Genomic DNA, 12,534 nt, shown 5'->3' with positions numbered 1-12,534 from the left:
AGGAAGGAATGGAGTGACTGGAAAAAAGACAAATCTTCATAAAGATAATGAAGAACTGATAAAAATAAATAATTTATCTATTCTTATAAGCATACCAAGTGACAAAATACAAATGAATGCAAATGTACACATAGACAAAATAGAGACAAACTGCAGAGCTTGGAAAACAAAGGAAAATTTAAATGGTACCAGAAAAAATTATAAGAAACAATAATTTGACAGCAGACTTCTTAATAAAAGAAATTTCAGAAGATGAAGAAATAATATTTTAAGTGTTGCAAAAAATAACTGTCCTGACATAATTATATACTCAAGTAGGCTATTATTCAATGCTGAGGGCAAAACAAAGGCATTTTCAATCATGCAAAATAAAAGAGCATTTGCTACTCACATTGAAGGAAAGAGAAAGAAGGAAACTGAATTCAGAAGATGAAAAGCAAAATTAATCACAGAAACTAGTAAAAATTTTTTTGGTAAATCTAAATTATTATTATATAAATAAAAATTACAATAGAAACAGCAATAACTAACTAATTTGGGAAGAATAAGAAGGTGTAAATGAAGTTCTAAGCATATGTGTGTGTGTATACATGTACATATGTATATATCTATATATATGTATATTATAAAAGATGGGAGACGCAAATTCAAAATTAAATGATGCTAATGTTTATGCCATGTTTTTGTTGAAGAGGTGTATAGACCTATATTTGTTATTGCTGAACTTTACTGATTAAGTACTCATAAGGTTGTTGATAAGATAAAGTATATGTGTAAAATCAGTGGACAAGAAATAAAGGGCTAAATAACTAGTTAAGTAAAATGCAAATAAGAAAGTATAGAAGCATCACCTCAGATAAAATAGAAAAATTAATAAAACTTTTTGAAAATTTTGTTAAGATAAAAATAAAAGTTCTCTTTTGAAAATATACCTAAAATAAATTTTGAATGAACAAAAGATTATCATTTAAATGAGTAAAAGGAAATAAAAGATAATGCTGATGTAAAGAATTAAGAACATAACAATATTTAAGTGTTTTACTTATTGTCAGAAAACAATTTCCTGGATACAAGAATTTCCTCCCTTATGTAGCTTTGTAGTGAATTAGTTTTTACTTTGAGATTTTTACAGTGGCCATTACCTCCCTTCCCATTGTTTATTTTCTCTAGCATTCACATACCACTAATAAAAAAAAAATGTGTGTATGCCCTCAGCAAATATAACAGGTTCTGGCATAGAGAATGCTCTTGTCCTGTGTCTGAGGAGTAAACTGGATTTGAAAAAAAGAGGGCTGGTAGACAAAGAAGAGATTGAAATTTATGATGGAGAAAGCCAAAGATTTCATCAGAAAGTTATAATATTGTATGTACCTACAATATTTTTATATTGTAGGTGAAAGTTATATTTTTAAATATTTTTAAGGTCTACTCTAGGTCTGTATTTTATCTGTCTTTAAATATCAAACACTTTAACATATAATAATAACTAAGAATGATATCTCTTAGTATTAATGAGACACCTGAATTATTTTTCAGCTATATTCACAAAGACAATCTTCTGCTGTGGAAGAGGACTTAAAGCCACGTCCAATTTATATGCAGTGTCTGGCATTATGGGCATTTGGAATAGGTAAAGTTTTGCACTCCTCAGCATAGTATTTGAAAAAGTAGCACCGTAGCTTATTTTTTATATATAATTACATGGTAATCATTTGAGGCGGTTGAACTCATCTCTATATTCAGATAAGCACAGTCTAGAGAATAAGGCATGCGGGAAAGAGAAAACAGGGCTTGTGATAATGAATAGATATAATGTAAAGTGTCAAACAAGGAGCTAGTTAGTAAACATGTCTTGTAAAGAACTCTACAGGGCCCAGCAGTTATTACAGATAATTAAAATAACATACACATCTCCAAAAAATACTTTCCCACTAAGATACTTAAATAAGTTTATACACATTCAAATACATAAAAAAAACTTTCTAAAAATCGAAAAATAACTTATTTTAAAAATTTCTATTACCTAATATTCATAATAGTAAAGAAAAGAATAGAAAAATACTTGCTTCTGTTTATTGAGCACTAGTGTACGAATTCATTTAATTTTCTCAACTACTCTGTAAAGTAGGTATTATTTTTCTATTTAACAAAGTGGAAACAGTATTGTGCAAGTTAAACAATTGACCCAAAGTCATCGAACTTGAAAATGCTTCAGTGAGGAATTCAAACCTGTTATGGTTTGCATATTAGGTGATTCCCAAAGGCTTATGTGTGAGACAACACAAAAATTCTTAGAGGGAAATGATAAGGTTATGAGAGCTTTAACCCAATCACTACATTAATCTGTGGGTAGGAATTAAATGGGTAGTAAATGTAGGCATATAGGGAGTGGCTGGAGGAGGTAGGTTACTGGGGGTGCATGTTTCAGGTTGTATTTTGTCCACGATGAGTGGAGTTCCCTGCTTCCTGATTGCAAAGTCCTGAGCAGTTTTCCTCTGCCATGCCCTTCCACCATGATGTGCTTCACTTCAGAACCTGAGCTATGGAGTTGGTCATCTGTCAACTGAGACCTCTGAAACTGTGAGCTCCAAATAAACTTTCCCTTCTCTCTGTTGCTCCTGTCAGGTCTTTTGGTCACAATGATGAAAAGCTGACTTAAAAAAAAGCCTAAGTAGTTTTATAACAGAACTCATGTTAATCAGTTTGCTTCACAGATGGCCACATTTTGATATAAAATTGATAAGGAACAAGAAAAGCAACTGACTTCCAAAGTCTTGCATTTCCCATTGAGCCTGGTGCACAGCCACTGATAGTTGCTGGTAAGAGTGTCAAGTTCCTTTTTTAAGGCCTCTTGTGCTGCAGGTGGAGCTTGAGCTATGACACTATTTACAGTTTCGGTAAGGAGTTTCACTTTCATTTCCTTTTGCTGAGCCTCTTCTTTAGCTCTCTGAAAAAAAAAGAAAGTTTTCAATTCCAAAATGCATTCCTTTGTATCATATAATTTTTTAAAAATAATATCCCTGTTAGGATGAGATTCATAAAAGTAAATCTAGTATTGACTTTGATTACTTCCATACATTTAGATTTAAGTGTAATTGAAAACTTGAAGGAAAGATTACAATTGGAATATAACAGGTCTTTCATAGGAATAGTTTGAAAAGTATTCTGTACAAGGGTATGTATTGTGACCAGTTATGTATACATCTATATACATATACAAGAACCAAATATTTCAATAGTAGCTAAGTTAAAGATACTTAGAAATGTATAATTGAAATCAGATCTAAACCAGGACATTTGAATAATATTAAAATTAGCAGAAATATCATTATTTAAGTCAAAAGATAATTAACACATAAAAGCCATCTTAATGCCATCTCTGGGACCATATTTTGATAAAAGCTCTGTTTGGCAACTGAAAATATATGAGACATAATAAAAAGATAAAAGCAGCCTCTGACATCAGGACATGACTTAGCATTCACAGCTATGCCTTGATCTTCTCCTTTGGAAGATAAACTGTTCCATAGTTCACTGGACAAGACCACTTTGTTACTAAGGTAGATCGAGACAACAGCAGGATTTTCTATAATCAAGTCTGAATGCAGACCAAAACATCAGCATTGGCCAAACCACAAAATAGCAATCATTTCCCTGTCTTCGTTAATATGAGTGACAGTTGCTTCTTTATCAATTACAACTTCAGCCTCAATAATTTTCCTTCCTTCTAGACAAGATAAAATACCCAATAGTGTGGTTACCTACACTCATTAACAAGCAATCTAAAGCAAAGCCCTTAATCCCTGCTTCAAATAACCTAACAAGAGCCAATATCCTACTAAGGTTCTTACTTATTCATAGACTCCATGATTCCCCTTTGTGCATAAGTTTCCTCATTGCAAAAAGGAATAAACACAATTTGTTGAAGTAATAAAGAGATATGTTGGTGGTCTTGAGCTATATATATATATTTTTTCTTAACATCCAATGTGTATGTATATTTTAGAAACACACACAGTTTGGGTTCTTCCAGAGGCCAGCTATGACAGGACCTTTCAAATACAGTTGATGTGCATGTACTAAGTGACAAATACTGGTAGCACAATGAGGAATGTTGATAGAAAAGGGAATAAAGAATATAAGGACATATTTATTAATCCCAGGAACTATTGTCAGTGACTGAAGTTTAGTCCTATTGGAAATCTATAGGAAACAATTCTGAGGGTTATCCCATTTGGAATTGAGGGAAGGAAAGCATTATATATACATCAATCCATCATTTTTGAAGGCTGTTGGGAAATTTTTAGGTTCCTAATACTTAAAACTTGTCACAAAGATGAGAAAGTGGAATTTAGTGGCCAAAAAAAGCCCTCAGGTTAAAAAAAGAAATCACGTTTTAACAGGTGGAAGGGTCTGCATATAACATACTGGTGAGAATTTAGGTATAAGGACATAAATTGAGCTATAAAATGCCTTTATATTTTTAAACATAATCAACCTATCCTTTGGATTTAGTTCCACAGTGACTTAAAAGTATGCAGTACAATGGCAAATGCAAGTTGTTGTGACTATAAAACATTAGCCTCTATGGTTTCTAATTAATTGAAACTTTAAGTTCAATATTCTAAATAAATCAGTTTTTCTGCATCACTGAACATGGAGTGTGTTTCTATACACACCATATTTTGACTTTAATAATTACAGCATGATCAATAATTTTGACAACTATTAATCACTCAACATGTGCTATTATCTGCTATGCCATCTATGCCACACTGCTACCTTATTGGATCCTTAACAAAACCTTCAGACATGTGTTTTGTTATATATGCACTGAACATCAGAAAACAGATTCAGAATTTAAAGATTCTGGATGTTACATTTTTCTCATAGTTTGTTATGTCAGTTTCAAATTCTCATTGAGATGAGAAAGACTCATTGTTTTGGATGCAACGAATGCAATTACAAATTATACAAGTTAAAAACAACCCATGCACCTATCTAGAAATGCAGAACATGGAAAACACCTTTCTTCAATCTTTAATCCTTCCTATATTCTTTTGTGAAATTGGCTTAGATGTTGGGATAGTTTCAAAAAAGAGAAAGAGTAAAATTTATTTTCCTAGGTCAACATGAGAAAAAAGATTGTGATGGCTTTCTTTACTGTGCAAATGGCACAAAAGCTAAATGACCAGTATAATTTAGACATAATCTTCATAAAAATATTGTCTCGTGCACCCTTTCTTTCCATGTATCTATCCATAATATATTAGCACGTGGGTCATGAACAGTATCTTTAACCAGATGTTCAGGAAGTATGTTTCCTTAGAACCACTTTGGAACTTGTTCCTTAGAATCATCTGGAAACTTAGTAGAAATGAAAAATCTCAGGCATTACCCCACATTCACTGAATCCCAAATCTACAGGGAGAAGCCAAAAGTCTATTTCAAATAGTCTTCTAGGTTATTCTGATATTCATTTATGTGCAGGGATCCTGCTCTAGTGATTGAAGAAACATGTATATTTACTATGTTTATTATATGTATAGTTTTTTCCTAATCTTTAGTAGTAAAATTAGAATAGCAAAAAATCAAATAAAAATAATAACATTTAAAATGAAATTTAAGATTTTTAACAAGGTTTTATTTTATCGTTTTTGCATATAGTCATTGCTGATCTCCAGAAGAGTTTTGGAGTCAGATGTTTCTTATCAAACACTCCCCTCAGTTCCTTTATGTAAACAGAAATGTTTTCTTTATGGGGGGAAATAAGTTATCAAAATATCACTAGCATTTCCCAGTAAAAAACAAGGAAGAAAATAAAGAAACAAAAGTTCACTACTTTTTCTCTGAATAAATCAGGGAGAGATTTCAAAGTATATCTGTAAGCAACTTCTGAAAATAAAGATAAATTTGCTCAAAAAATGAACACAGGTGGAAGCCTGGACAAGGTACTATCAATATGTTGGAAAACCGACCTAAACAGATTGCCTTGATCAGAAAGCAGAAAACTCAGGAAAAAAGGGATCTTCCGGCCAACTCCCTTGGCTGCTATTGCCAGAGGCTGCCTGGGCTTTTCTTCTTTTCAATTTCACCCCCATACTGCACCCATTTTGTAGCTAGAGCAATTATTTAAAAGTGTCAATCAACACAAACAAATTGGTTGGCACATTTCAGGGATTGTTATCAAAATTTTAAAACTTGGGAGAGACTACTCTCCAGCCCTGGAAAATAAAAGGTATCTGACTGGGTAGTGGAAAGAGGAAAGAGGCACAGAAGAGGGATGAAACCACACAAAGCAACCCAGCGAGAAACTGAGCAGCTGAGCAAGAGCTGACTGCCAATGATCTACTCAGAGATCTGGGGTAGTGGTTATTCAGTATTAGAAGAGATGATAACTGATCATCAAGGAATTGACACATGGTGGGAAAGGTCACATGGGTGGCAAAAAATCATAATTAAAAAACAATGTAAAATAAAAAAGAATGGCCCAGAATGGGATGGAATGGGATGGGATGGGATGGGATGGGATGGGATAAAATACCTTCAATTCTATTAGTTCCACCATGGATAAAGCTTGTGACAAACACTACTATATTATTTCATCTGTTTAGGGGTTTCAGGTTCTTCACCAGCAGAGAAAATATAATTTATATTACTTGTAAAATACTTTTTATCTCTCATATTATGTTTTGGTATAATTTTTCTCATGATGCCCTCACACAATCAAATTTCAAACCATTGAAATCCCTTTTCTGAAATCTTCCAATAATTTTATCATTTCATTTAGAATGAAAAATCCTGTGATAGCCTATAAAACTACTGTGTTAATATTTGCCAACTTTTTCAAATTTATCTCAGGTTATTTGTCCTATGTTTTACTCCCTTTGGGTGGGAACACAGGCTTCTTTCACTTCCCAGTTCATCTTAGAGTATTTACAGGAGGTTTTTTCTCTGACTGGAATGTGCTCCCATGAAATGTTTAGTTTTTTTGTTTTTTGTTTTTTTTAGAGGGAGAGAGAAAAAAAATTTCAATATTTATTTTTCAGTTTTTGGTGGACACAACATCGTTATTTTGTTTTTATGTGGTGCTGAGGATCAAACCCAGCGCCCTGTGCATGCCAGGGGTGCATGTTACCGCTTGAGCCTCATCACATCCCCAGCCCCCATGAAATGTTTTTATAGTTGTTTTTTCCCCATAATTCAGATCTCTTGGATTAAATAGTGTGTTCCACAAATGTACTACAAGTCAAACTTTAACATCTCACCATTTTCCCAACTTCCTCCTAAACACGAATTATTCTCTATTCTACAAACCTGGTTTGTGTTTTAGGCAAATTACCATGACCCCAAAGAGTTTGATTTGTTCCTAAATTCACTGTTAGTTCCCTATCCATCCGCAATAGAATGTAAATTTAAAGAAAGCAGACTGTGGTCTGTCTTACCACTTTCCTTAGTAGCTAGAAGGATATTTGGCATATAATAGGTATGCAATAAGTATTTGTTGATGAATGAATGATATATGGTATTACTAGATTAGAATATTTCATAGGTTGTAATGCTCTATAATATCCAAATTCAATCTTTCTTACAGGTTTTAATTATATGTTCTGCATTTAACTCATTCCATATTTGCTTAAACATTTGAATTTTCATGTGAGTGCTTTCTGCTATTAACTATAAGAAATATATCTGACTGATCATATATTTTATAAAGTACACTTAATTTCTTAGTATGCAGCAATGATAATAACTACAACAATAGCTATCAAATTTGAAAAATTTGCTTTGCACCTGGCAGAGTATTTGGGACTTCTATGTTTCATGCTTTAAACAGTTCTAGAAGGGAGGTGTTCTAGTACTAAATTCACAAATGAGGGAGTTGGAGCTCACAGAGCTTATGTAACTCACCCAAGGTTATGCACCTGGCAAGGAACCAAACCAGGTTTTGAAACTGAGGGTCTGGTTCCACATTAATTTTGCTCTGTCATGAGGCCTCAAACCAAATAAGCACCTATTAATATTTCACATAGAAAAATTCTATCAGCGTATGCATTCTTATTAGTACATAAAAATAGTAGCTGTCTTTACAGCTACAGGTCATTGAGTACTCACACTGACCTAGGCAACTTACTTAAATCTAAGTATTAGCATTCAGTACATACACTCAAGTAAGGAAGAACAACAATATAAACAGCATAAAACAGAAGACTGTGTTGATACTGAGTTTCCCAAAGCCACACTGAAATGCCACTTTATATATTCAACTTGAGGTTTTACTTCTAAGACTGTGGTATATACAGGTTCTCCTGGTCCTAAATCAAAGTTACTATATTTTTGTTGTATGGTTTCAAAATATATGCATGTAAACTCAGTTCTTTTTATCCATATTAAAAGCCACCTGTTAAAATACTTAAAACTCCCAAATTCAAAGAAATCCCTTAAGCTACCAAATTAACAAAGCATTTAAATATATTTTATATTGTCTAGAACACTTTGTCATAGTTTCAACTTGAATTTGCAACAGCTTAAAACAGTTAATGTGATCAGTTGATTCTAATCCTCAACACTATATTATTTCAAAAGAATGAAGTTTTAAACTGGGATTGTCAATGTTGACATTTTGATCACAATGCACTAGATTAATAAATATTTTAAGACTTTAATAGAAAATATAAAAATTCAATGCAAAATTGATTAAAATTAATTAAAAATAAATCTCTAGTATTAAACCCAGAAGACAGTAGATTGTCATAAGCACAATTTTAAGCAATGTTGCATTCCTTTCCATTATTTCTTTGGTTTATTTGATTTATTTTACCTTCATCTCTTCAACTGCTCTCTGTAATTCATCTGGAGTTTTATATTCAAAATCTCTCTCTAGGTATTCTTCTTCAGCTTGAGTCATCCATTCATGCATTTCTGATAGATCTTTCTGGAGACTTACAGTTTTATCCAAACCTCCTTTTAAGGCTTCTTTTCTGGCACAGACCTTCCATAAAATAAGCAAACAAGAAAAGCATAAATACTGACAGTGCCAAGACATTAGCATTACCATGCTATTGAATAATGTGTAAATAACTAAGATTTGATAGTAAAGATGAAATGAAAGGATTATATCCATAAGAAAAGTAACTCATGGGGATAATGTTTAATCTCACATAAGTGTGGAAAATATAATATAGCCAATTACTTGGAATAGATAATAAAATGACCAGTTTTCCCTATTTACAATAAGTTAGCTTTTGTCTTTGGCAATTCTTTTCTGTGAGTAGAAAAAATAATTGTTGTAAAATAATTTTATTGGCATATGTAGAACTAATTGATCATTCTTTCAGTTTTGTGATGATGCTTTTATGATTTTAAATATCTTAGGTAATTAAAAATGAAACAACTACAGAAAATTCTCATAAAACAAAGCAAAAAATGAAAATGTATAAGATAAACAGATAATTCACAGAAAAAAATATGTCTGTATAAAATATGTTCCAATACTATTTATATGTAAGTAATCACAAGTGAAAATTATTGTATTTTCTTTTTAAAATATTTATTTTTAGTTGTAGTTTGTCACAATATCTTTATTTATTTATTTATTTATTATTTTTATGTGGTACTGAGGATCGAACCCAGGGCCCTGCATGTGTTAGATGAGTGCTCTACAGCTGAGCCACGACCCCAGCCCTAATTATTGTTTTTTCATAAGTAAAATAGTATGGCAAAAAAATTAATGAAGATGCTCAGTTGGGCATGGGTGTTGGGATATAAAAGTTTTCATACTGTTTAGGGAAATACATAACCTTTCATAGTAAGCTGATAAAATATATCTAAAATATTTATGTTCTTGAACCAAAGTCTACTCTGGGCCTTTTAAGAGTAAATCATATCAAAGTGTACAGAGTTAGTTGCATGTACACTGTTTAATTCAGCCATGAAGAAAGCAGCATGTTGGGGATAAATCCAAATTTGCTTTCATGTGGGATTAATTAAACATACAAACCATGGGATATCATATATCATCAATTTGTGTACTGAAATAAAATGTAAGACCATATATTTTTAAGTTTAAATAGCAAGCTGCCAAACAATATGTGAGGTCATATGGAACATCTGCTTTTTAAACCCTCATAATTTTTGGAAATATTAAGAATGTTTACCATGGAATTTATTACTCAATAACTAAAAAACAGCAAAACATAAAACATCTAAAACAAAATCATGTACATTAATAGCTTGTTTCAAAGTACTGAGTAGTATTATAGTAATTATATATAGTGCTTCCCTCTCAAATGTAACTATACTCAAAATAATTCTTTTCTCTGAAATTAAACAAGGTTTGATATTTTAACTAACAGACTTCTAATAGTAAAGTTTTAATATATACTGCATAATTTTAATAAAATAAAAATTTCATGGTACTTTACTCAATACTAAATATGTGTAGAAATGGCATCATGTTTATTTCCCTTACATTTCATAACCCAACCATGTTGAATTTTAGCAATGTTTCACTTTTGCTTTCCTTTTCTAGATGAATATAGTAAATAATTTATTGAAATATGAATAACTGTTCCAGTCTGACACATCAAGAACAATATGTCTAACAATTAATCTACTAAAGGTATAAATACGATTTTGCACATTTAATAAACCTATAGTAAGCCTAAATAAACAGGTTATTAAATTTCTATGTAGACAATCTACTCTACTATAATCATTTGAAGTAGTTGGAGAAGCTACAAAAATATTGGAGAGACTAATAAAACTTAGTCCAAACTTGTAGTAAATATATATATATATATATATATATATATATATATATGGCATGCTATAAAACTAAACTAGAGGAAAGGGATCAGAAGTGACTTTTTTTCCTTAAGAAAAAAGGTTATAAGGCCATTCTGAGATGATAGTACAAGTGTATTGGGAAAAACATTGACTTAGGAATCAGAACTCCTAGAGTCAATGCTAAGCAATCTAACATCATTTCTCTGTAGTTCAGATTTATAACTAGACAATTTCCAAGGTCTTTTTCCAATTTGATCTACTACAGCTTTATAAATGATTGGAAAGAGTAAGACATGCAATGTTTGCTTTCATATGTTAAAAAGAATTTCTGTGAAAAGATTTTGGTTAAAATTACAATTTTGCTTTATATCTTTTGTGACTCCAATATGCTTATTTCAAACTGTCCAATCTATCCAACAGTGTCAGCTGATTACAGCATATTCTCGTAATAGATAAAACAGAAATTTCTTTCTGTTTCCTGTTATATACTTTATAAATCAAACATCAAACTACTCCCCACCACACTTTCTTTAATCTCCGATCTCAGAGCAAAAGATAACTTTGGTCTTGTCCAGGGTCAATGAGTCCTTTTCAGAGCTAATGCTCTGAGGTCTGTACTTCCCTGTATCTTTCCCTTATTTTCCTCTGTGTCTTTCCTGAATTTATATTTCTTCAACTCTTCTCTCTTGTTTCTTTTAGGCCACCATATTAATATGTTCACAGACTATCCTATGATTTAAGAAGTTAAATTAAGCAAACATCCATCTTACTATAATTTTATACAGTTCATAATTTTAAAGTGCAATTCTCTCCTTTTTCTACTTAATGACCTCTAGAAAATTGCTTAAATATAATCTGTCTCTGTCCTCACCAATCCACTGTAACTCTAAGAACATTAGGGTTTTCCTGATTCTTGATCTAAATATATATATCTCCCAAACCATCTCTTACCTTTTTTTACTTTTAAGAATTTGTTTCTTGTAGCATTTGAGTCTCATAATTATATTTGGCTCCTTGAAACCCCTACTTTCTTGACATTGCAGCTTTCTTGGCCAGTTTTTGCACATATTTTCTTTTCTCAGTTATTCTGTTGGCCTTCTTTTACTTGCTGACATTTAAATATTTCCCAGAGTTCTGTAGCTGGTCCTCTTCTTGTAACATTCCAATCTCTATTTTTAAGGCCTTTTCTTATTCCATTTCTTTCTTACATTTAAAATAGTGTTTCAGATCACTTTTTTCCCTACTGCCAACTGTGTATTTATATCCAAGTGAATGATATGCATCAGAACTCCATATGCCTATATTTTCTCCCAAATCTGTTCCTAGGATTATATCCTTGATCTAATTTCATAATACCAATTGTCAAACATTAATCAGCACAATACTAGTAACATATTATGCTTTAATTCTTTCTTTCAGATGCATTCCTAGGCCAATACATAGGCTTAAATTTTAGAGTACCTTGAAAAGTTATTGAGTAGAAGAGTGATATCTAACATATTTTGAAACCATCATTCTGGCTGCTATGCTGATAATAGCTCCGTGGGAAGGGGCAAAAAATGGCAACATGAGACTTGTTAGGAATCCTCTGCAATGGTCTAAAAAAGAATGATGAATTCATCTAGGGTAAGAGCAGAAGGATGCTGAGAAATTGCTGGAACTTGGGAATTGTATAGTTAGAACCAACAGCATTTGTTGATCCATTTTATGTTTGGGTGTGAGAAAAATATAGGAGACAAGAAGACC

The 12,534-nt window shown here is 31.9% G+C and overlaps 1 protein-coding gene across 15 annotated transcripts in view; it reads right to left on the bottom strand.

Annotated features, from left to right (window-relative positions):
* Nucleotides 1-12,534, bottom strand: part of Dmd (dystrophin) — a 2,094,227-nt gene that overhangs the window by 1,282,002 nt on the left and 799,691 nt on the right. For all 15 annotated transcript variants that reach the window (XM_078034984.1, XM_078034996.1, XM_078034982.1 and 12 more), the window contains 2 exons: nt 8,822-8,992; nt 2,765-2,947 (listed from right to left, as the gene is read on the bottom strand). In XM_078034984.1, the coding sequence (XP_077891110.1) occupies nt 2,765-2,947; nt 8,822-8,992 (354 nt within the window). The remainder of the gene's footprint in view (nt 1-2,764; nt 2,948-8,821; nt 8,993-12,534) is intronic.

The sequence above is a fragment of the Ictidomys tridecemlineatus genome, chromosome X (genome assembly GCF_052094955.1).
Source record: "Ictidomys tridecemlineatus isolate mIctTri1 chromosome X, mIctTri1.hap1, whole genome shotgun sequence".
NCBI lineage: Eukaryota > Metazoa > Chordata > Mammalia > Rodentia > Sciuridae > Ictidomys > Ictidomys tridecemlineatus.
The sequence above is the reverse complement of the archived record's forward strand: the minus strand, read 5'-3'. Positions and strand labels throughout refer to the sequence as shown.